The 26928-nt window shown below is 33.5% G+C and overlaps 1 protein-coding gene across 5 annotated transcripts in view; it reads right to left on the bottom strand.

Moving 5' to 3' along the window:
• Nucleotides 1–26928, bottom strand: part of LOC108744824 (protein shank) — a 76290-nt gene that overhangs the window by 18333 nt on the left and 31029 nt on the right. For all 5 annotated transcript variants that reach the window (XM_018480769.2, XM_018480770.2, XM_018480768.2 and 2 more), the window contains exon 3: nt 2320–2445. In XM_018480769.2, the coding sequence (XP_018336271.1) occupies nt 2320–2445 (126 nt within the window). The remainder of the gene's footprint in view (nt 1–2319; nt 2446–26928) is intronic.

Here is a 26928-nt window from a genome sequence, read left to right as displayed (position 1 = left end):
GTTGGTCTGTGTTCTGTCGGAGCTGCCTGCGACGCGCTGATGAGATCCAAAAAGATCGAAATCGCGATCCGCGTCTGGCAGTTTCGACAGAATACAGACCACTTCGAATTATTTTATTAAAAATACTGTTACTTAATGTAACCTGAAATGAAAATATTAAGAGATAAAAATTAGAGGTGCTTTAGTTATAATTTTAATTGCTTATGACTAGTAAGTCAAGACAAAAATATAAAACGATACTGAATACTGCTTCATTCAATCAAATTTTCCTCATAAAAGTCAATATAAGTTGAATCATTGAAGTGTTTACTGCTTTTTTATTAAGGCAAATGTATTTTTTTCTACCACAATTTTCAGATTATTTCCTGACATAGGTATAATAAAAATCAGTAACCGTGGGATTGTGTATTGTATATTTAACGAGAATTGTTTTGTGAATCAGATTAAGTAAGTCTGATGCCAGTGAATGGGTGTGAATGAATAATTAGTCTGCATAGTCTGTGGTTAGTTACTACATCAGGCGTTTGTTTTTCGCAATAAAAAGTTCTCAAGCCGCTACGTCAAAAAAATCCTGAATATATGCTAATAGGGTGTATAATGAACATTTCTCGGTGAGATAAACGTGTTGGTACACAACGCTTTGTATAACATGAGAACGTATCTGCTGTTAAATAAACCAAATACTTAGGCCGCTGTAATATAGGGTTGTTCGGAAAGTCATTTCGTTTTTTTTTTTTTTGGAAATGAAAGACAGTTTTCGTATAATAAACAAATACTTTATTAAATTATATATTGACCGTTCTGGTCCAACACCTTTTGCCATCTTTCTGATAGTAGCATAATTCCACGCTCATAAAATTTTTGGTCTTTGCTGGCAAAAAACTGATCGAGGAGGTTTTTGACCTCCTCATTTGAGGTGAAGGTTTTACCGTCTAAAAAATTTTGGAGTGACCGGAACAAATAATAATCCGATGGTGCCAGGTCTGGAGAATATGGTGGGTGTAGCATTGTATCCCATTCAAGCTGTAAAAGCTTTTGGCGAGTGACCAAACTTGTGTGAGGTCTCGCGTTGTCTTGGTGAAACACTACACCTTTCCTGTTGATTAGTTCTGACCTTTTCTGTTGAAGTGCATCATTCAGTTTGTCCAGCTGATGACAGTAGACTTCCGAATTAATCGTTGTGTTATCCGGTAAAAGCTCAAAAAAAACGATTCCTTTAAAATCCCACCAAACAGACAGCATCACCTTTTTTTGGTGAATATCGGCTTTGGAAATGGTTTGAGCCGGTTCATCTTTTTTGCTCCATGACCTCTTGCGTTTGACGTTGTTGTATACAACCCATTTTTCGTCCCCAGTGATGATGCGCTTCAAAAACGGATCATTTTCGTGACGTTTGAGAAGCGAATCGCAGACGTCAATGCGGCGACACAGATTTCTCTCTGTGAGAACATGGGGAACCCATACATCGAGCTTCGAGGATAATCCCAGGCCTTTCAAGTGGTCATAAACTGTTGAATTTGATAAATTTAACCTCAATCCGATCTCACGTGTTGTTATTCGCCGGTTCACATCAACTAATGCCTTTATCGCGTCTTTATCAGCTTCAACCGGCCTTCCCGAACGTGGTGCATCTTCGACATCAAAATTGCCGGATCGAAATTTAGCGAACCAGTTCTGGCACTGGCGTACTGTCAACACACCTTCTCCATACACATCAGTCAATTTCTTTCTGGCTTGAACAGCATTTTTACCCTTTCTGTAGTAAAACAGTAAGATATGTCGAAAATGCTGCTTATCGCTCTCCATATTTAAAAGGGCACCAACCAAAAACTACTGCGTAGAATTAATTGGAATTTTTCACACACAAGCCTTGCTATATGAGCTCTCAAAGCATATAAAAATTATACGGCTTAAATGTGAAGTTGGGTACAAAAGAATACAATTAAATCCTCTGTCGGGAAAAAACGAAGTGACTTTCCGAACAACCCTATATATACCAGTTGGGAATGACTTTTAGTTGAAATTTCATCTAATTAAATAATGAAAGACACTATGAGCTAAGTAGAGGAAAAATTAACAGAATGCGACATATTCAGAGCAAAAAATGAGTAGATGCCAAATAAGACAACTATTTTGTCAACAGTTCATATAAAGTTGAGAGATAGGCCGAACTTTTTAGCCACAATGCGTTGCGATCACGGAGATCTATACACCACAGGGAATTCATCAATCATCAGGTTAATGTGAGTTTAAATTGAATTTGAAATTCCACCATGTAAAAAACCCTTCTTTGCTGAAACTTTGAATGTTTCTATTTACCTCAAGGTAGCCCACATGACTGTTGAAAGGGTAATCTCCCAAACGTCTTTCCTCGTCCAGGAATTTTCCCGCTCTTCCATTTTCTGGCGGTGAAAACAGGCCGTAATTGAAACTTTCTTTAAGCTCCTGAAAATGAAAGAGAATTTTAAATGTTGAGTATTTCGTTTCAAAATGTTGTGCATTTCTCAAGGGAATAAGCTGTTTCAGTTAGTTTTCAATGTTTCATGCGTCTGTTAATTCATTATTTAGATCACCCTTCTAATTAAGCAGCATACACTTTATTTCATGCATGTTATATGTAGGCACGTTAGAGTATTTCGGTCTTATTTTGACAATTTTTAAATTTTTGTACTCCTTCGAAATAAATAAAGCAGATGATCTTGTTGTGTTGTGGAACACCCTGTAGTGACGAAGTTTCATATTGCGCTATTCGACAAATATATTTCTGCAAATATTCCCCCCAATGTAACTGTCCAAAAAAGTTTGAAACTTGGCAGACATTAACATTATAATAGTAGGTAGATTTTTGCAATTATAAACTTAGAGCTTCTGTTAAATTTTTTTTTTTCTAATACAGTTAGACATATACAACCATTATAGTTCAACAACTAACCAGACGTTTAGACCAGGAATGGTGAATTTTTTTAATAAAATCTGACCAATTTTTTTGCTTGTTCACGCACCTAATTGTTTTTGATAATTAAACTAAACAAGCAAGCGTGCCACAGTTTCAACCAATCGCTTCCCGGTAAATCTAATAAAGTTGAGACAGTGAGTAGACATCATCGTTAAATCAAACGAATGAGTTAAGAGCATCGATTCTATGAACAAGTTGGTAGTAGTTGTCTATGTATTTTATGATTTTTTAATTCCTAATTCGTCTGTAGTCGAGTGTAATGAATATTAAACACACAAACGCACTATTTTAATAGTTAGATTGGAGCTAGTGCCATAACGAATAGTAACAATGCGTATGTCCAATTACCTGTGACTATTTTACGAATTAATTATTGGGTGCTTTTATGATGTAAATGTAATATGTACCTACTTCAACTGTAAATATTGTGTCTATTGTGTTATTGAATTAGTGAAAACTGTTGGTCCTCAAATACTTCAAACAGAAGAACAACCTATTTGTACGTTTTGTGTTTGCATTTTATAAAAAAAAAATCCGTACAGCAAACAATACCTAAGGACTTATAAGTAGGTACCTACATATATAAAGTTTGCTGTTTGCAAAAAAAATGTTTATTTTGTAGTCATGTTAAGTTTAAGTTTGAAGTTCAAATTACTGTTGAACTAAGAGTATCCAGTGCGTGAACCTCGAACCTCTAAAAGCCTGTGTAGCACATAGTTTCAAATGAAATTTAATCGTCCTGCGAGATATGCTAGGCTACATGGTTTAGTTTTTACACGACTCATTTACACGTGCATTTATTTTTGCGTTAACTTGCATATTACTCTACAATAGCTGAGTATGATTTTTTGATAACTTGCAATTCGGTACATATATTCGTTTGCATTTTTTTTATCGCCACTGTTACCAACGAGCTGCTCGTGTTTCAATTAAAAATGAAATTCTGCAAATTATTGTTCAAGACATATACAAAAAAAAAAAACTGAAGTGTTTTGTAAAATATATACCCAGAATAAAAATTCATGCTGTTTAATATTCTGTTAAAACCATCGAACTTGAATCGCAGTTTTGATCTCCTTGGGTCTCATCAGCACGAATTGGTAAATGCTTTCGCGGCCAGTAGATGAACTGATGCTGTTTAAAGACCGTGGTCGGCTGAAGTTACCTCCTAACGTTTCGTTATCAGAACAGCATCAGTTCTCATGAGCACGTTGTAGACACTTTTAACAAGATACTGACCGACTGTTCATGTACCCAGAAAAAATGTTTAATAAAAATAGCAGCATCATACTGCACACCAAGAAAATTTGTCAGTAAGAATACTTTCCAAAACTTGAAGATATTTGAAAATTATGAAATTGGCCGTCATTTTTTTCAGGATACGAACAAATTTAACATTTACTTAAAATTCTCTCTTACAATAATACTAATAATTTAATGATTTAGTGGCAACATTAAACCGATTTTTTACAACCAACAATTATTATAAAATGATCAGTTATATCCGAAAGGAACAGTTAACTTTCAGTTGTTGGTAATGTGCTGTTGTGTAACAATTTTCTAAGCATTACAAAAGGCCCTTTCATGTTTTCTTTTTATTATCGGTAGGAATGAATCAGGATTAAAACATGTATATTACTTTCTACTGCATGTTTAATCTTCTTCTAACAGCAATTCGAGGTTTGAAATTGACATTTTCAATCTTGCCTTTGAACATTATGATGATTTATCTGGCTTCAGATTCAGAGTCATTATTCATGAACGTTTGGACTTAGTAGTAGCTGCTAACTATTCAAAACAGGTGGCATTTTTTCTCATGCAATCCATCTTATTGTTTGGAAAAGAACTGTTATATAAACCAGTGTGTACACCTACATCTCTTGCTTTCCCAAACAGAGCCGGATCAAGTAAATTGATTTAATAAACAATAAATTTTCAATTACCTGTGTACAATCTGCTTATTATCTAAATGACAAGACTCAGATACATTTATTATATGCAAAATTTCGTTTTTAATTTATTACATAATCTTTGCGCATCCCTTGTAAAATAAGTACAAAAAAGATTTAGTTGAATGTCTTGAATTCTAACTACTCGTTTGATCAAAAAAATTGTTAAATCCAACACTGGTCCAAAAAGATTTGACGTGTTTTATGTTATTTAAATGACGGTTAAGCGTTAATAAAAATAATCTATTAAACATTAATTCAGGCACAAACAAAGATAAGGACTAGTACTTAAAAAATTAGTGTATATTACTCTTGAATAGATTTTTATCTTGATTTACCACAAAATTATCATACCATATGGCGGATTTGGTACACATTGGAGTAAAGCGCGTATAAAAATTTATGGGTTTTTTTACGTCATATAGACGTTATTGCTAAGTCTCCTGATAGTTTTGATATTTACCGAGAGGGTTAAGGGATTTTCAGATAAAGAATGACATGATAAAAAGAAAAACGTATTGAAACAATATAGACCTTTTACAAACTATTTTGTATTACTCAAAACTGTTTAAGAAAACTTATCAAAAAAAAAAGACCCTACTTTTATATTATTAACTTAATTGTTGCGCTAATTCAGAGAAAGTATTAACTAAAATGTTAAAGACAACTTAACAGATAATTCAATCACTGCATTAGTTACAAAAAATTATAGGTTTTCAGACCAAATTCATTATTACATTTGCAGTGCATTGACTAATTAGTTTTCTGATTAGTTGGTCTGAATTTACTTTTATATTTTCATGAGACGATGTTCAACAGCCAACCTCTTAATGTTGCCTGTGCATTTCTAAATAACATTTTCAACTTTATCTGTGGCGAGTGCGATTGCTTTGCTCAAGGAATCTACTTAACAAGTCCCGCTAATACTTTAAGGAATAATGGCGGTTGCATCCATTTAAGATATGAAAGCGTATGAGATGGTCCGGTAAGTGTCTATTCATTACAATATCCTCAATGTACAGATGTAAAGTAAGCAATATAAGAAGTCCTCTGTGGCACAATAGATTAGATATAAGTTGGTTTACTGCCCCATAAAGTACGAGTTTAACTGCTTTCGTTCTTCTCTTCGTCCTCTTTTTATTATTATCTTTTTTTAATTTGCGAGTATGTTTTCTCATTTTGCATCCCTACGTCGGCGCCTCTGTGTAATCGTTAACTTGTGCCACTTATAAATCCTTCTCTGAGGCGCAGATTTATACGCCAATAATCGCACGAAGTACGAAACGATTTATGAATCGTACTTAAACATATACACGTGATTTAAACTGAGATTAAACGTGAAGAAAGCTAAAGGATAATTTCATCTCCTTGCGATCGTTCCAAAGCAAATCCTGCTTAGAAGATACACACATACAGCCTACCTCTTCACTCTTAAATGATAAATGAGGCGACATCCCGAACGTTTGTCGAACAAAACATTGAAAATATTTATTAATTTTTCTACGGATTCACACATGGATTTCACATCATAAAGTACAATGTGCGTGCAAGAAAATGAAATTTTGCCTCTTTTAATAGATTTTTTTCTTAATTTAACGTCATAATTTTGTTTCAGTTTCAAATACTAAAAATTTAATTTCTGATCTTATTAGTAAAGCATATTGAACTATTCCTATTATACTCTCTATTAGGATGATTGTGACCTTTCTTTTTGACTGTTTTGTCGTGGTTTCTGATTATTCTCAATAATGGTATGGTTTACTACGTAACAAGAGCTCGGAAAAAGACGTAAAAACCCATAATGTAAAATATGTGACGAGTGCTCACGCCCAGCTTTGAAAAATCAACGAATTAACTTTGTTAAAAATTTACATTTACAATAAATAACGGAATCCATGATACTTCATTTATGAATGTTTACTGTCATTATTATATGCAAACAATAATACTTATTGATAATGAGACATTTAGAAGAGTTTATATAAGGTTAATTTCACTACATTACAGTGAATTAATTTTCACCACTACAAATAATCTCAAATTAATGAAGAAAAATTTTTGATACTGTTACGCCCTCGTCGAGAATCGAACCCGGGTCTCTAGCTTCACGCTCCATTGCTTTACTACCAACCTAAGAGAGGTGACATCAGCAACGCGACGATACGTATCTGACTACGTACAGCAGTGGTGCGTGAAGCCAAAGATTCGAGTTCGATTCCCGGCGATGACAGGACAGCAACAACAATTTTTCCTCATTAATTTAAGGTTATCTGTAGTGTGAATTCCCTTTAGTGTAATAACACCTGTTCCTCAATTTAAATGAGATTGGCAAAAAGCGACTGCGAATGAGCGACACCTTATACTTATTCTTGATTTGGACAATGTTAGAATTGATGCAGGCCGATAGATTCAGTAATATTTATATCTGCTTGCACTATCCATACCTTTTTATCATTTCTACAAATGAAAAATGAAAAATCGCATTTAAGTCGATATTCCCATACTGTGTGCCTTTTGCAAAATTTTAGTATCCTATCATTGGTGTTACTAGAAGAAGTGTAATTAAATAAAAATATAGGTATGTATATTAAAATATAACAGATCGACAATTTTATATAATAAATACCGAGAAAATGCTTTATTAGAAGCGCTTAATTTGACATTTAGTATGACAAAATAGATGCGTTACCGTCTTAAATTGGACGTTAAATCAACTTTTAAAGCTTTATCGACAAAAGTGGTTATAAAATCGAAGATATAACCCACTGTTGCGAGTGGTATATGCGTGGTACATAAGTTGCTAGAGGTTGAAACATCTATGGTTCAGTAGACGTCGGGTATTTCAGAAAATAATCATGATTATTACAGCAACAGCCAGCGCAGCGCCGTAAAATGCATCGAATTTATTACCCATTACCTTTGGAATTTGAAGTTCATATTAACGCCCGACCTCTACAATATTTTACTTTACCCATTTCTTCTTCGCACATGTACAACCGCTCAATTGTGCAATATGTATTTTCCGAAAGAAAAATTATTACGAATCGTGATCCTTAGAAATCATATTTCAAACCGTAGACGATTTCACGAAAGTTGATATTAAACCAACCTAATAAAATTATATAGAATATCAATTTTTGCATACAAAAAGTGATGTTTGCTGTTTGTCAAACCAATTGACGAATGCCAATTAGGAAATTATTTATTAAACAACAATTATTATACGTAACGTGTAGGGTGCTAAAGGACGAGCATCTCTTGGATTTCTAGTGACAATGTTATGAAGGAATATCGCAGGCGATCGATACCGGCGAAATAGGATTGCAACGGATGTATTTTATAGGATGGAGATGAGGATATCGAAGCAAATGGAGATATTTTGTTTTTCTCTGAAAATATGTAGTAGAATTGTTGGTGTCACTTAATCTTATTTTCATGGATTTAGAGAACTCAATTCTCTCAATTTTCAAATCATCATCATCATAAAGTCGTCAGTTCTAAGATTGGTTGGATACGCACCTCCACTTTTTCTTATCCTGAGCTAATCTTCACATTTCCCTATATAATACTAGAACAATCCACATCCTTAACTATTTGCGAACAGTAATCTAATCTAGGTCTAACTCTACTTCTTTTAGCTCCTGTTTCTGCCTTTTATATGTCTCTGACTGGACCTTTCTGTCTGATAAGGTGTCCTACCAACCAATCTCGCCTTCTTCTATTCTTCTATTCTTTCTAGTACTTCTTCATTTCTAACCTACCCACGGTATCCTCACCATTCGCCGGTGTTTCGCATTCATACAACGTCGCGCTCCAAACATACACCTTTAACAATCTTTTTCGAATTTCTAAATTAATAGTTCGCGAGCATAGAAGTGACTTCTTTGTATTGAAGGCCACTCGACCTGTGCTATCCTTTGCTTTATATCCCTACTAATCCTTCCGTCCTGACTTATCTAACTTCCTAGATATCTAAAATCAGTCACTTCTTCTAATCTTTCATCTCCTATCTTTACATTCGCTCTTTCCATACTTTTTCTTCCCTTGCATACCAGTATTTTTGTTTTACTTTTATTTATTTTCATACAATACTGTTTTATCAATATCGCTTACATTTTATTTAAAGCTCTAAATCTCCAACTCCTCCTTGCTACATGCTGATATTGCTATATCATCTGCAAATCTAAGCTTACTAATCTTTTGCCCCTGTATATCTATTCCTACAGTTGTACTGTCTTTATTGATGTTGATCGCGTCTTCGATGTATAGATTAAAAAGTGGCGGTAACAGTGTGCATCCTTGTCTGACTCCCTACCTAATATTTACTTCTCTACGTTGTTGTTCAAATATCCGTATCGGGATGCGGATTTTAATATATTTATTTTTTGGGGATACAGACTAGGGTGCGGATATTAATGTTAATATCCTATACAACCCTAGTCAGAAAACCGGCAGCTACCGTTCATAAATCATACAACGGAGAAGACTGGCATGACAGAATAAAGCAACGTACTGACAATTTTCGGAAATTATCAGGAATATTCCATAACCGTGTAAATCAGTGACCAAGTGAGATATAAAAATTTAGTCGATACAAACGAGTTTCATCAATTGTGCAGGAATAATAAATCTAATCAACGATATAAGTAAATAACCGATTGTAATAGTGTTCACTTGTAAATGTTATTATTTAAAACTTAAACCATAACAAAAAAAATCGAAAGTAGATCTATATACCTAAAAACACGAGTATTTAATAACTTCTGAATGTGGGTATGAGTTTTTCATGAAAAAGCGTATTGTAAGCCAGGTTGTATAGCCAACAGATGGCGAAGGTAGCTAGGGAAAAGCAATTTCAGTTCTTAAATTATTAGCGAGAAACAAATACATATATTTGCTTCAATAAAAAGGCGTTTAAAATTATGTACACAGGCCTGTGCAAGTCTTTTTTGTTCTTTACTTAATTAGTTTTAAACTGTTATGAATACGGAATATTTCTATCGCCGTGAAAGAAAATGCATCTTTACGACGAAGTCGTAAAGTAGCGCATAAAAGCAACTGCTTGTGGGAATTTTACTGTGACATAAAGCTGGTCTGTTTGGACGGAGTATATTATTGCGACGAACTGTGTGAATAAAAATCAACTTACCATCGGGGTTCTTAAATGAGACAGTCTTATTGTCACGTAAATAAATTCATTGCCAACGTCTGTCCATTAAAATTTCTGTAGAATTTCAGTAGAAAAACAATCCTTAAATAAATATACAATCTAGGTCTACCTTTGCTCATATTAACTCCAATTTCTACTTTGAGAATGCCTATAATTAGCCCTTCACTCCTATAGCCCGCTATATTTCTTATTGAATTGACCTCCATAGCACTCTCTGTTCTCCTACTCTTTTTAAAACCTCCTCATTTCTAATCCATTATATGTGCAAGATTTCTAACATCCCCTTATAATACCACATTTCAAACTTCGGATTGGATTTTTTTTATTAAGTATTCTGATAACAAATGCACTATAAAATATAATTAAACGCAATTGTAATACTACAATATTGATTACAGATAATAATATCTGTGATAAGATCCGCTACCAGTAACACTCCATTTGTAGAAAAATAATTTTCCTTTTTTCACAACACTAAGTAGTGTATCAGTAAATACGAAAGAAATATAGATATTATTTTTATCCATTATAATTACAATTTTTCAATTCGACGCATAAGAACGCCATAATAACATGTTTCTAAATTGCTCCCTTCTTACTTTCCCAAGGTCCTTCAGTAGCCCCAGCAACCACCTCTGCGATTCGAAAACATTTTCTACGTTTATATAGGGAAGACGCTTGGAAAACAAGTCTGAAATTCTGTTTTCGTTTGTGCAAAGAAAGCTCTCAAATAAATAACAATACACAAGGTTCCAAAAAGAAATTTTATTTTTATCAAGTAGATATTTCAAGGAAAAACATGATGCTTTTTGAATTTTGATTCTATATTGGAAACTGAAAATAAATAAAGGTAAAACAAAAATATTGGTATGCAAGGGTAGAAAAAGTAGGGAAAGTGCGAATATAAAGGTAGGAGACGAAACGTTAGAAGAAGTGGCTGATTTTAGGTATCTAGGAAGTCAGATAAGTCAGGACGGAAGGGGTCGTAGGGATATGAAGATTAACCAAGGGTTGAGTCGCCTTTAATGAAAACAAGTCACTTCTATGCTCGCGAACGGTTAAATTAGAAATTCGAAAAAGATTGTTAAAGGCGTATGTTTGGAGCGCGTCGCTGTACGGGTGCGAAACATGAACGGTAAGCGCGGCAGAAGCGTTCGAAATATAGTGTTACAGGCAAATGATGAGGATACCGTAGATAGAAAATGTTAGAAATGAAGAGGTATTAGAAATAACAGGAGAACAGAGCACTCTATAGAAGTCAATAAAAAATAGGCGAGATAGGTTGGTAGGACACCTTCTCAGGCATGAAGGTCTACTCAGAGACATATTAGAGGCAAAAACAGGAGTAGAGGTAGATTGTTGTTCGCAAATAATTAAGGATATGGATTGTTGCTGTTTTGGGGAAATGCGAATATTAAGCTCAGAATAGGAAAGAGTGGAGGTGCGTGTCCAACCAGTCTTAGGACTGACGACATTACGAAGATGATAGAAAACTGCGTTGTTGTAAAATAGTAGAAATAAATGGCAAATTTAATAACTGCCATAAATAAGTTGCATAATGTAGGAATGTTGTTGTAATAAATAAAATACAGTACTTAATAATAACTATCATTTATGCAAAGGGCGTTTGCAAAGGTCACTCCTGCTGCGGGTCAGTTACAGGACTGCCTGTTAATAATAACTTACTATTTATTCGTTTGTGTGAGGCCATAATGTGGCCTGTGCACGCACCAAAGAATGCCGCATTGTTAAAGATAGCCTTCACCTTGGGGGGTAGTAAATATATAATGGGACTTGCTGATTGTATGACGACATTGTATTTGACTAGAAAAACATGCAACAACAAAAATGCTTGAAACCAAAGCTATATTTATATATGTACGTATGCAGATAAGCGAAAGCGTACGTTAAATTCATTTTAATTTTAATTTGAAAAAGAACCCTGAAATTAATATTTTAGCGTACCATCTTCTGCTCTAGTTGTTTACTTTTAGATTAATATTATGTATAATACTGCAAGTATATATGCAAATTTGATTATGAAATATCCTATAATTGACCATCAAATATAAAAATCAACAAATACCCCCGTATATAACACCGAAGATTGTCTTTATTACTATTTTTTATTTATTAATACTAAAGAAATGTGATTAATTAAAGTATTCTTCTTATAGTTAGGGTACATATGATAAAATCTTTTTATTTTTGTATTCTGTAACTACTAAAACTGAACTTATTTGGGAAACAACGGAGAATATTTCTAAACATTACTGGAAATTCTAGCACTTACTTAATAATTGCAAGTTTTATAAGTTTTAATAAATTCAGAATTTCGAACTACCAACAAACTTTTAATGTTGTCTTCAGTCGAAGATAAATTCGTGATACGCACTTGAAGGTTTTACAGATAATCATTTTCCTTCCATCTAACTTTTATAACGAAATAGAATTTTTAAATTATTTGGCTAGACGTTTTCTTTCGTCTTATCCACTTTTCCATTCAGTGTCGTTTTCCCTTTACAGCTGATATTACCATTTTCGTGATTTGAAGCAATATCGCATCAATTTTTTAACAGAATTGCTCGAAACTGAAAGTAAATTTTTTCTTTTCTTTGTTCTCTTATTTGTATATGACAGCGTAATTGCGCAATATCGGATTCGGTCTCCTTTCTCTGCTTCATTTTCCTTTTTTTTTCTTCTTATTATTGTCGTTCGTTAGTCAGTTGTTTGGTTTGTATTGTGTTAAGTTACCGTGGGTGCTAAAAATGGCAGACAAAGTGCGACATGTGGTTGGAAACAAAAGAACTCGTGTCGGGCTCGAGGCATAAAACATGCACCGTACTTCTTCTGGTCGGTCCGGCGTATGGTGCATAAGGTATTTAACCTACGTGTTCCATCGTAGTACTCGATATCGTCATCGAAAGCCGCGAGCTCTACGGCAAGCCGTACCATGCCACACCATCCATGGTCCCATCCCATTGCATCCCATCCCATACCACGTTGCTGTTGTTGTTGGTACCCGTACAGTGTCAACGATTTTTATTGTTCTTCTGGTCGTCCATTTCTTCGTACCAACGATTCATCGTTTAGGTGCATTCTTTATCTTCACGTCGCGGAAGACACGAACTTTATGTCGCGATCAACACGTGAGGAACGTTGCAGCTAAAACAGGAAGTACTAAATTCCTTTAGGCGACCAAAAAGTACTTTTTGGAGTTTTACGAATTATCTTTTTAAATTTCCTGTTCGGTGTGTTCCATTAATTCCATTTCCTTTAACGATTTTCCTTTATCAAAATAAATAGGAAATCCTTATGAATCACAACTAATTTGCGACGCAATTCAGCACATCATATTGTGGAGGTATTCTAATTACAAAATCCAATAATATCAATTTTTGACCTTTTTGGTATTACGGAATAACCGACGTTTCCAAATAGTCCAGTCAAAATAGACAAAAATAAATCTTAACTTAGCCAAAATTCGCATAGGGCTGAAAATTGGCAGAGAAGTTAAATACGCCGTTATAAATAAAATGTCGAAAGTCCCCTTCGATCGTACTTCTGCAAAAAATTTTATTCAAGGTCAAAACTGCAAAATTAAGGTTTTTTCCATTTTTCTCGGAAACGGTAAGTTTTATCGTGAAAATAGGTCAGACAAAAGTTGTAGATCATACAATTCTCTACAAAAATGTTTCAGTCACTTTTTCACTTACGACTCACCATTCGTGAGATATCGCGGTTTTAAACATTAGACAATTCATATTTTACATAATATGCACACATTTCCGCACCAGGTAATGTACTTGGCGCATTTTTTTTATCGTGGTTTCCCCAGTAGGTATACTCCACGAACTATTGTCATTAAGAAAGTTTGATCAGATCGTATCCTATTGATTGAAAAAATAGTAATATTACTAATGATCAAAGTGGAATAGGTTCTAAATGTTATTATGTTAGATAATTGTCTAATTCTACTTCGACAATTATTTCTTCGTCTTCATTTTCTTCTTGCAGAATTTCTGTTCACTGTTCTAAGAAAATGGATGCATCAATTGTCTCTTCATTAATATCATAAATATTGTCATCTGTTGTAGTTGTTTCAATATTGGAGCAAGTCTGACCCTGACAATTGATGCATACTGGGGAACAAAATAGTTCCACTTTTTGACAGCCACAATTCTTACTACAATCCGTCTTGCATTTACAAAAAATAGTATTAAGCAATTTTTCTGGAGCAGACGGGAGTAGAGTTTGAATTGGTTCCAAATAATTATCTGTTAATTTCCAACCTCATCCTTCTGGATCCTGCTCATTGCCTAGGCATAATTGAACTTGATAATACACACGATACAAGTGTTGACAAGTTTGACTGGACTAAAACCATTTTGTACGTCTTTGATATTTTGGAATGTGCACCAAAACTTCGTATAGACTCTTAATATATCCTTTGATAATAGTTTTTTTCTGTAACAAAGTTTCTTTATAAAGTGTTATAATTGGCAAATCCAATTTAGGGACCACTAGGTACTACCTACAATAAAAGTTTTCTACTTTGTTCAGAAATGCGTCACCAGTTATGTTGTCTTTGAGGATTCAATATGAACGGTGGAAGTTGAAATCAATATCCAGCTACACCCTGGGTAAAATGATTGATTACAATTAAGAACTTCCTTTTCCTTCCTTAATATTAGCCAGGATAATTGAAGTATTCTAAAGTAAACAATTTTATTTATTGTTGCCTGCGGGAAAGTAGGTAAAAACTCAAGATTTTTTTTAGGTGAAATGAATCGATTTCACTTTTGGGACCAACATCTTGATGAATTTTTGATACACCTCCACGTTTTTTATTTTTATAAAACAAAGGCAACTCGATCATTTTTCTAAAAATTCTGGAGATATAATTATTCTCACGATTAATCCAGTTTTAAATTCATAAACTTAGGTGACTCAGCGAAGTATTATGGAGAAACTTGATAATAACTGAGAAAAAAGGCGAAAGCATATTTCAAATTTCTAGAAACCGCAACCAAAGGTTATAAAAAAAGTCACGTACCTACATATAATATTATTATGATTTTACAGATTAATCTTGTTAGCAAGGTTTTCAGTTATTTAAAGGTACCTATATTAATTCGGGAAACTTGGTAAGACGCTAAGACTTGAGGAAATTGATCTTATTCAACAATATATAACGCTAAACTGGTGCATCATTGGACTGAGCTCGTCGGAAACTTCGGAGAAAAAGAAAAAGAAGATTTATCAACGTAGAGCGGGCACCTTATTAAGTGGACAGAAATCTATGTCTCAAATGTTTTACATCCGTTGTTCCGCTGCATTGCTTTCCATACTCGGCTCCAGATCAACGAGGGCCTGAGTGATAAACGACCAGATGCAATCTTCAACTAAAACGTATTGCGCAAAAGGATGTTTGCTAAATGTAGACTAGCGTTACGCTATGAATAATAACGTACAGTATTGTAAAGTATGCGCATATTTCGCAGAGGTGGTTAGTATAGTAGAATTTTATCGTGACCGGGGCAAATAATGGAATTTTTTGAGATGTGTAACTGGGCCATTTAAAATTTAATTGTCTACTCGTAATGTTACTAAGCAAATATCAGGTGCTAAAAATGCAAATTTTGTGGAAATTAACTTCGGGGTTTTATTTGTAAAGTGAAAATCAGTTTCTCTAGAACAAGAATTCGGTACAGTTAATCACTAATCGTCAATCTGATTTTTCCTTGTCGTGACTGTTCCCTTATTCCTTCGCAAAACAATTATAATTAATAATTCTTTTTTTTTTTGGACCTACCGACTAAAACCCCTCTACCTCAGGCCGTTCTAGAACCTATCGGTTCAGGTCCTCTTCAGCCGTGTGTGTGTGTGTGTTTTTAATTTTAGGAGATTGGGGAGTCTTTCGTAATAGTTTGTATATTCTTCATGAAGATCTGGAGTGAACGCCAGAAGTTTGGCAGGAGGGAAAGGGATCTTGCTCTTTGGTTTTCGTGTTATTCGTTTGGGAGTGTAGGTTAGGGTTCTTGCTGATGTAGGGTTGTTGTTATCGATAGCTCTTTTAGTGAATTTGGATTGTAGGGTAATAGAATCTCTTGAGAGGCTGTTCCTTTATTACCAATCGCAAATTGGGGGGTGAAGGTACAGTCTGGCGTTACAGCCCTGTTACGTGTGGGGGGGAGTTAGGATTAAGGTTGACATTTACGGAATTTTAGCAATATTAACATTACCAGAACAATTCTATCATTCTATAAATGAATTTCCGTTGTTTTGGAATGTTGATAATAAATTGTAATTTTTGGTTTAATAGTAAATAACTATTGAAAATTAAAAAATTATTCTTTCCTGAATTTGTGATAGCGGGGAAGGTGTAACGCCAGGCGATACGATTCTGTTACGTGGGGTGAAAGATCAAAAATTGGTGAATTTTGCTTTACGTAATTACATATAATGCTATTATAAGGTATGAATTTGCACAATTCAAAATATAAAAATTTTTTGAATATTATTAACTTACCTTTCAATAATTCTGAAAAAAACAACGGAACTTTTCATACCGGATTGTCTTTTAGCGGTACTGAATTAATAATGATGATGAAATTAATGTTGCAAATCATCAGTTAAATACGTGACCGACAAAACCAAATAAATGATTAGGGATTATTATTTAAGAGACCTTTCTCAAAGATAAAATGTACATACAAGTATTCCCAATTTTACACCACATGAATCGCATGGATTAGGTGAAAATAAATTCCAATCGTATCGGTAACACACAAAGGATTAGACACATCCATAGCAGTAATCTAAGTTAATTTCTTTTTAGGATTAGGCATGACGAAAATGAAAAGAATTTTTTGAAAATAATAGGTAACAATTAAGTAATTGGTGCTATTGAGTTTCAATAAAGACAATAATAATTTAGTCAAATNTTCTCTAGAACAAGAATTCGGTACAGTTAATCACTAATCGTCAATCTGATTTTTCCTTGTCGTGACTGTTCCCTTATTCCTTCGCAAAACAATTATAATTAATAATTCTTTTTTTTTTTTTGGACCTACCGACTAAAACCCCTCTACACTCCCTACCTAATATTTACTTCTCTACGTTGTTATTCAAATATCCGTATTGGGATGCGGATTTTAATAAATTTATTTTTTGGGAATACAGACTAGGGTGCGGATATTAATGTTAATATCCAATACAACCCTAGTCAGAAAACCGGCAGCTACCGTTCATAAATCATACAACGGAGAAGACTGGCATGACAGAATAAAGCAACGTACTGACAATTTTCGGAAATTATCAGGAATATTCCATAACCGTGTAAATCAGTGACCAAGTGAGATATAAAAATTTAGTCGATACAAACGAGTTTCATCAATTGTGCAGGAATAATAAATCTAATCAACGATATAAGTAAATAACCGATTGTAATAGTGTTCACTTGTAAATGTTATTATTTAAAACTTAAACCATAACAAAAAAAATCGAAAGTAGATCTATATACCTAAAAACACGAGTATTTAATAACTTCTGAATGTGGGTATGAGTTTTTCATGAAAAAGCGTATTGTAAGCCAGGTTGTATAGCCAACAGATGGCGAAGGTAGCTAGGGAAAAGCAATTTCAGTTCTTAAATTATTAGCGAGAAACAAATACATATATTTGCTTCAATAAAAAGGCGTTTAAAATTATGTACACAGGCCTGTGCAAGTCTTTTTTGTTCTTTACTTAATTAGTTTTAAACTGTTATGAATACGGAATATTTCTATCGCCGTGAAAGAAAATGCATCTTTACGACGAAGTCGTAAAGTAGCGCATAAAAGCAACTGCTTGTGGGAATTTTACTGTGACATAAAGCTGGTCTGTTTGGACGGAGTATATTATTGCGACGAACTGTGTGAATAAAAATCAACTTACCGTCGGGGTTCTTAAATGAGACAGTCTTATTGTCACGTAAATAAATTCATTGCCAACGTCTGTCCATTAAAATTTCTGTAGAATTTCAGTAGAAAAACAATCCTTAAATAAATATACAATCTAGGTCTACCTTTGCTCATATTAACTCCAATTTCTACTTTGAGAATGCCTATAATTAGCCCTTCACTCACTTATTGAATTGACCTCCATAGCACTCTCTGTTCTCCTACTCTTTTTAAAACCTCCTCATTTCTAATCCATTATATGTGCAAGATTTCTAACATCCCCTTATAATACCACATTTCAAACTTCGGATTGGATTTTTTTTATTAAGTATTCTGATAACAAATGCACTATAAAATATAATTAAACGCAATTGTAATACTACAATATTGATTACAGATAATAATATCTGTGATAAGATCCGCTACCAGTAACACTCCATTTGTAGAAAAATAATTTTCCTTTTTTCACAACACTAAGTAGTGTATCAGTAAATACGAAAGAAATATAGATATTATTTTTATCCATTATAATTACAATTTTTCAATTCGACGCATAAGAACGCCATAATAACATGTTTCTAAATTGCTCCCTTCTTACTTTCCCAAGGTCCTTCAGTAGCCCCAGCAACCACCTCTGCGATTCGAAAACATTTTCTACGTTTATATAGGGAAGACGCTTGGAAAACAAATCTGAAATTCTGTTTTCGTTTGTGCAAAGAAAGCTCTCAAATAAATAACAATACACAAGGTTCCAAAAAGAAATTTTATTTTTATCAAGTAGATATTTCAAGGAAAAACATGATGCTTTTTGAATTTTGATTCTATATTGGAAACTGAAAATAAATAAAGGTAAAACAAAAATATTGGTATGCAAGGGTAGAAAAAGTAGGGAAAGTGCGAATATAAAGGTAGGAGACGAAACGTTAGAAGAAGTGGCTGATTTTAGGTATCTAGGAAGTCAGATAAGTCAGGACGGAAGGGGTCGTAGGGATATGAAGATTAACCAAGGGTTGAGTCGCCTTTAATGAAAACAAGTCACTTCTATGCTCGCGAACGGTTAAATTAGAAATTCGAAAAAGATTGTTAAAGGCGTATGTTTGGAGCGCGACGCTGTACGGGTGCGAAACATGAACGGTAAGCGCGGCAGAAGCGTTCGAAATATAGTGTTACAGGCAAATGATGAGGATACCGTAGATAGAAAATGTTAGAAATGAAGAGGTATTAGAAATAACAGGAGAACAGAGCACTCTATAGAAGTCAATAAAAAATAGGCGAGATAGGTTGGTAGGACACCTTCTCAGGCATGAAGGTCTACTCAGAGACATATTAGAGGCAAAAACAGGAGTAGAGGTAGATTGTTGTTCGCAAATAATTAAGGATATGGATTGTTGCTGTTTTGGGGAAATGCGAATATTAAGCTCAGAATAGGAAAGAGTGGAGGTGCGTGTCCAACCAGTCTTAGGACTGACGACATTACGAAGATGATAGAAAACTGCGTTGTTGTAAAATAGTAGAAATAAATGGCAAATTTAATAACTGCCATAAATAAGTTGCATAATGTAGGAATGTTGTTGTAATAAATAAAATACAGTACTTAATAATAACTATCATTTATGCAAAGGGCGTTTGCAAAGGTCACTCCTGCTGCGGGTCAGTTACAGGACTGCCTGTTAATAATAACTTACTATTTATTCGTTTGTGTGAGGCCATAATGTGGCCTGTGCACGCACCAAAGAATGCCGCATTGTTAAAGATAGCCTTCACCTTGGGGGGTAGTAAATATATAATGGGACTTGCTGATTGTATGACGACATTGTATTTGACTAGAAAAACATGCAACAACAAAAATGCTTGAAACCAAAGCTATATTTATATATGTACGTATGCAGATAAGCGAAAGCGTACGTTAAATTCATTTTAATTTTAATTTGAAAAAGAACCCTGAAATTAATATTTTAGCGTACCATCTTCTGCTCTAGTTGTTTACTTTTAGATTAATATTATGTATATATAAAGTTTGCTGTTTGCAAAAAAAATGTTTATTTTGTAGTCATGTTAAGTTTAAGTTTGAAGTTCAAATTACTGTTGAACTAAGAGCATCCAGTGCGTGAACCTCGAACCTCTAAAAGCCTGTGTAGCACATAGTTTCAAATGAAATTTAATCGTCCTGCGAGATATGCTAGGCTACATGGTTTAGTTTTTACACGACTCATTTACACGTGCATTTATTTTTGCGTTAACTTGCATATTACTCTACAATAGCTGAGTATGATTTTTTGATAACTTGCAATTCGGTACATACATTCGTTTGCATTTTTTTTATCGTCACTGTTACCAACGAGCTGCTCGTGTTTCAATTAAAAATGAAATTCTGCAAATTATTGTTCAAGACATATATAAAAAAAACTGAAGTGTTTTGTAAAATATGTACCCAGAATAAAAATTCATGCTGTTTAATATTCTGTTAAAACCATCGAACTTGAATCGCAGTTTTGATCTCCTTGGGTCTCATCAGCACGAATTGGTAAATCCTTTCGCGGCCAGTAGATGAACTGATGCTGTTTAAAGACCGTGGTCGGCTGAAGTTACCTCCTAACGTTTCGCTATCAGAACAGCATCAGTTCTCATGAGCACGTTGTAGACACTTTTAACAAGATACGGACCGACTGTTCATGTACCCAGAAAAAATGTTTAATAAAAATAGCAGCATCATACTGCACACCAAGAAAATTTGTCAGTAAGAATACTTTCCAAAACTTGAAGATATTTGAAAATTATGAAATTGGCCGTCATTTTTTTCAGGATACCAACAAATTTAACATTTACTTAAAATTCTCTCTTACAATAATACTAATAATTTAATGATTTAGTGGCAACATTAAACCGATTTTTTACAACCAACAATTATTATAAAATGATCAGTTATATCCGAAAGGAACAGTTAACTTTCAGTTGTTGGTAATGTGCTGTTGTGTAACAANATTGTCTAATTCTACTTCGACAATTATTTCTTCGTCTTCATTTTCTTCTTGCAGAATTTCTGTTCACCGTTATAAGAAAATGGATGCATCAATTGTCTCTTCATTAATATCATAAATATTGTCATCTGTTGTAGTTGTTTCAATATTGGAGCAAGTCTGACCCTGACAATTGATGCATACTGGGGAACAAAATAGTTCCACTTTTTGACAGCCACAATTCTTACTACAATCCGTCTTGCATTTACAAAAAATAGTATTAAGCAATTTTTCTGGAGCAGACGGGAGTAGAGTTTGAATTGGTTCCAAATAATTATCTGTTAATTTCCAACCTCATCCTTCTGGATCCTGCTCATTGCCTAGGCATAATTGAACTTGATAATACACACGATACAAGTGTTGACAAGTTTGACTGGACTAAAACCATTTTGTACGTCTTTGATATTTTGGAATGTGCACCAAAACTTCGTATAGACTCTTAATATATCCTTTGATAATAGTTTTTTTCTGTAACAAAGTTTCTTTATAAAGTGTTATAATTGGCAAATCCAATTTAGGGACCACTAGGTACTACCTACAATAAAAGTTTTCTACTTTGTTCAGAAATGCGTCACCAGTTATGTTGTCTTTGAGGATTCAATATGAACGGAGGAAGTTGAAATCAATATCCAGCTACACCCTGGATAAAATGATTGATTACAATTAAGAACTTCCTTTTCCTTCCTTAATATTAGCCAGGATAATTGAAGTATTCTAAAGTAAACAATTTTATTTATTGTTGCCTGCGGGAAAGTANGTTAGTAAGTTTGTTTCTGCTGGGATTTTATTTTTACAAATCCGGGTCCAAATTGTAATTTTTATTATTTTCGCTTACGAAGCAACGGACTAGTGGAATAAATTGTAAATATCACTTTAATGTTTAGGTTAATTTTCGTTTTTCATTTTCTCCGTATAGTCGTTCCACAACCGTCACTATTAACACTTTTCATCAATGCAGTTGCTTAGGTGTTATCACAATTTCTCTATACATTGTCAATTCATACCGAGGGCTGGCTTCTGATTTTAATTTCGTCTAGTTTTTTTAGCAATTCTTTTGTCCTTAATCACCATGCGATTTCCTAGTACATCTAGTCAACACTCTCCAAAGTTTACTACTTGTCTCGAAAACACCCTAATTAATTGTACTTTTGTAACTACTAAACCAGCCTGAAGAAAAAATGAAAAAGAAACTTTAAAGTAGGACCTACCATCATAATTATATTACGTCGCCTACTAAATTTAACAAACCTGAAAATTGAGATCATGTGCATATCTCATGTGAAATGATTGGTCAAGCTTATTATTACAATACCCCACATCTCTGGGCAAAGTAATAAATAAATAATGTATCAGAACCACCGCTTCAACAAGTAAACGCCTCCGCGTTATGTATGATACACTCGGTAATTTCAAAATTATTATTATGAAACGTTCACTCGATACCCTATGGAAATTTCAATGGCGACTCGTGGTCATTTAATCGCAATTCTTCTCAGAGAAAAACATTTTCAAAATACAGGGGCGGTCTAATTGAAATTTATATGCTACATAAGTAATCCATTTAATCAAAATATTTACATGTAGACAACATTTTCTAAATCTATCAGTGCAATATCATTATATTGTCATTACAAAATCGGTGTGCAGTTTTACATCAATTTTCCTTTTCGGTTTTAATACAATTCTGATTGCAATGTGCTTTGTAAACAAAACCCTTTTCTGGTTAGACTTTTCAGTATTTAAAGTTGTACAAATTTTCTTTTTACAGATACATGGTGGCCTAATATGAACAAGGAACGTATGAGAATAAATTCCAAATCTATGCACTGATATACTGGTAGCATACATATGGAGATTAAAGGTAAACTTTAGTTCATTATTTTCGAAATTTTATAAATAATAAATTTTTTATTTAATATTTAATAAGAATATTACTAAATATGGTTAAGTTTTTCTACAAATGCAGTTTGATGACATGTTAAACTTTGAATAGTTTCAAATGTAGGTATTATCTAGACATCTAGAGAAAAAAATATTTAACTGATATGCGTGTTTTGAGAACGATTGTCATTTCATTTCTAATGATAAGAGAATGTAGTAATACAAACAAACATTCTGAGAACGAATCAGTCCTATTTTTCCGATACATCTAGGCAGGGTTACAAATAATGCATTACTTTTCATTAACTAGTACTATTTTATAAAAAGTACCAACCAATATACTCAATTCTTTTCATTATTACTCAAGAAAAAATTATTAAATTGTAGGCACTATAATTAGCAAGACAAATAGTAATGATTAATGGATTAATTTCCATTGCTTATTACAAAAAAATTGTTAATGGAAAATAGTTCCATTATTCATTTCAGAAATAATGGTTAATGATAATATTTTTCCAACTTTCCTTCCAGTTTACTTCATTAACTTAATTGGTGTAACAGAGTGTTATCAATAAAATTAAGCTTTGTTTATTGATGTTGTTTTTAACGATCCTTTATCGTTGATATTTGAGATTTTGCTTTCCATGGGCCAGTTCGACCCTGTAATTCATACATGCAAATCAAATAGTTACAAGACGTCCTTGAAACAATATTTAAGACACGCGTGCAGATTAATGTGCTCCAAGCGTTATAACGTACATCCCCCTGTACCCGTGCGGACAATGAACAAGCTTCGATATTTTCGACTTGATTCCTGTAATAATATAATGTAATGGGCTCGGGATAAAACGCATAAATCTTTCTTCCCTTGAGAGTATAGAATATTAAATTATTTAAATAACCCGTTCCTGTATGTACTTATACATAAACCGTATATATACGGCAGCGTAGTACGGGTAGGCGTAAGATTTATTTCTATTTAAATCCAAATAGCACGGCCTTCGTATACAACTAGCGTTACCATTTAGGTATTCCACAGTCTAGGCATGACCATCAATAGGCCTTGCAATATAATATAAAGGAACTGTGTAGGTTCCGCAATCATTTCGACATGTTTTGTTCTTCCCATAAACATTAATGCCCTTTTTTGAATAAATTTGATGAACTCTTCGCCTGCTGAAGGCGTAATCCAAATGAATATTAATAGAATCCGCGGCTATTCTTAAGATAATGCGCCTGTAACCCTCGAGTGATAATCAGTCTTTATTAAACTGGCTGCACCGATCCGACTATATTACGGCATTGGCTTACATTTAACTGCTCACAACGCAAAAATATTCCCATAAAAAATTTTCAATAGACATTACCAAAATTTGAATCTTAGAAAGGTAACCAAGTAATAAATTTTTGTTACTCTATATCTCCATTATCAATTTCGCCTAGGCGGTCTCGAAGGCAATTCCGTCTACAGTTTAATGTAGCAAATTTATTTTATTTGTTTAGAATACATTCCTGATTTACTTGTGCAGAATTTAAAGTTAGTAAATGTAAAATGGTTAGCACAATAACGCAGAAATATTTTTATTTTCCGCGCAAGTGACACGGTTACTCCACGTGCTTTGGGTTACGCGCCAAGAAAATCCACCAGCCACACGACATTCTCCTCCTCAAATCTACGTTTTAAAATCTTTCTCGTGGTGTATGTGTTGGTTGTAGTCCTTTTAGATAGATTTTAACATAAAAACCGTCCTACAAATACATAAAGTTTTGTTACAAGCTGTGTGATGCCTGGGAAGCTACTGAAAAGTTGAAAAGAGGGAGAAAATTTGTTGTGAACCTACATTCCTTACGCTGCTTTTACACATACGGTTTTCTAACGGCAACCGTGCCGTGCCGTAATTTCATTTTGCTTTGCGTTCACACTGCACACGGTTTTTCACTTCGGGTTTAGTTTTGTTTTGATACATGACCAAAATGGACGAAAGAAAAAAACGCATGTTGTTAATAATGATATGGCATAATCGCAGAAAAACACAAAAAACAAGATTTTGGATTCATCTACTACTTAAAAACAGACAATTGATGGGTGAATTTGTAACATTATTTCATGAGCTACGAGAGGATAGCTCCAAATTTCTTAATTATTTTCGAATGTCCATTAGGAGTTTCGATGAATTATGCGTAAAATTGCAAGATGATTTACAAAAAGAGAACACACATATGCGATTGAATACAAAAGAATTTGAATACACTGTTCCAAATATTTTCACAGAGAATAATAAAATGACAGATACAAAAGAATTCGAGTAGAAATATTTACAAAAGGGTGTAATATAATATTTAGCCAAATATACGTTTTAAATTAAATATAGCGGTGTTGTTATCTGTCACACTATACAATTTCTTTTGTTAACTGCACAATTCAGAGAGAAAAACGATCCTAAAAACAAATTTTGCCGTGTGAACACACGGCACGTGTGAATACTTCTATACACTTGCTTGTCTCACTGTTGCCGTGCACGGCTTCGGCGCCGTGCCGTTGCAGTCTCCACGGCAGCCGTGGACGGCTCCGGCAAAAAACCGTATGTGTGAACGCAGCGTTATTTTTGGAAGTAGTTTTTGAGCCGATGTTTCTTTTAATAAGTACAAATTATGTAAAACCTTTTACTTTAAAGCAAACCCTCAAAGCATAACCTTTTCTTTCGCTTTTTTTTATGCATGTACCTTGAAAGAATTACTTCAATTTTTGGAAGCAAAAGGTAAGGCTTTTTATAAATATCACATAACAAATCCGGCGCTCCGTTATCGGCAGACGGTTTTCGGTGATACGAAACATAATTCTGCTGCTTAAGTCAAACTGATCGAAAAATTATGTGTATATCTCGTAATGACTTTATACCATATGCCGATAATTCAGTCAGATTACATTTACCAGCGATATGATGTAGACAGTTTCATTTATTGTAATAACTAATGGCTCCAGTATCCATTTGAATTTTCCAAAAATTCGACGATCGGCAAATGTTTAAACATTTGCCAAAGTTTCTTCTAGTTGTTTAGCTTCTGTGTATTGGAAATGTAGCAGAATTTTATGATAAAAAGTTACATATCTACTGTCGACAGTTTCATTAAAACACATAAAGGTGCAGGTTGTATAGGTTCATCTTGTAAAGTCTATTTTATTTCCTTGTTCCTTTCGTTAATAAAAAATATTTATAGGTATACACCTTTTGGAATTTTTATTAATTTTTGCGAAAATCAGTCGTAAAAAAATCATTCCGAACATTTGAACTTTACTACACTTCAATATAATTCACTAAAGATTATAAAAGCACTATAAAAATGGAATTTATATTACATCTTATGGTTTGGAAAATAAATTTATCGATACAGTTAGATATTAAATTATTGTTTTTGCGATTTAAGAAAATGAGTTAGCACAAAAAAATGTATATCAATTCGAGATTAGAGAACAGCGTCTTTTGTTTAAGGGATTAAGAAGAAGTCTTAAAGCGTCAATTTTTAATCAAAGAATGTGTTTAAATTCCTTGTTGTAAATAGTTCAGGACACAGATAAGGATTATTTTCTAGAATATAAAAAGCAACTTTTATTATCGAAATATTATGGAAGCTTTACAATTATAATAACGGAAAAAACTTTGATCACAAATTAATAATTGATCCCATGCAAATTATTCATTCTTAAATACACAGGAAGTATTTAAGGATTTTCTATTTGTATTTGTCACTTAAATGTTCCACCCCTTAAAATAATTGCAATGGAACTAATAAAAAAATATTTGTGATTAAAGTTCTTTTTTTTGCTATTGTGATGGTTAAATTACGCGTTGATAAAGTAAAAGTCGAAAGTGCTCATTAAAACGTGTATATTTTTAAGTCAATTTACATTGAGAATATCACAGAAAGTAAAAGGAACTGCACCTAATAAAGAAGTTGAATGACTAAAAAGTAATAAAATATTTAATTAATTTAATCAGAATGGGTTATTGCAC

This window comes from Agrilus planipennis, unplaced genomic scaffold (assembly GCF_000699045.2).
Source record: "Agrilus planipennis isolate EAB-ADULT unplaced genomic scaffold, Apla_2.0 scaffold35, whole genome shotgun sequence".
Classification (NCBI taxonomy): Eukaryota; Metazoa; Arthropoda; class Insecta; order Coleoptera; family Buprestidae; genus Agrilus; species Agrilus planipennis.
The sequence above is the reverse complement of the archived record's forward strand: the minus strand, read 5'-3'. Positions and strand labels throughout refer to the sequence as shown.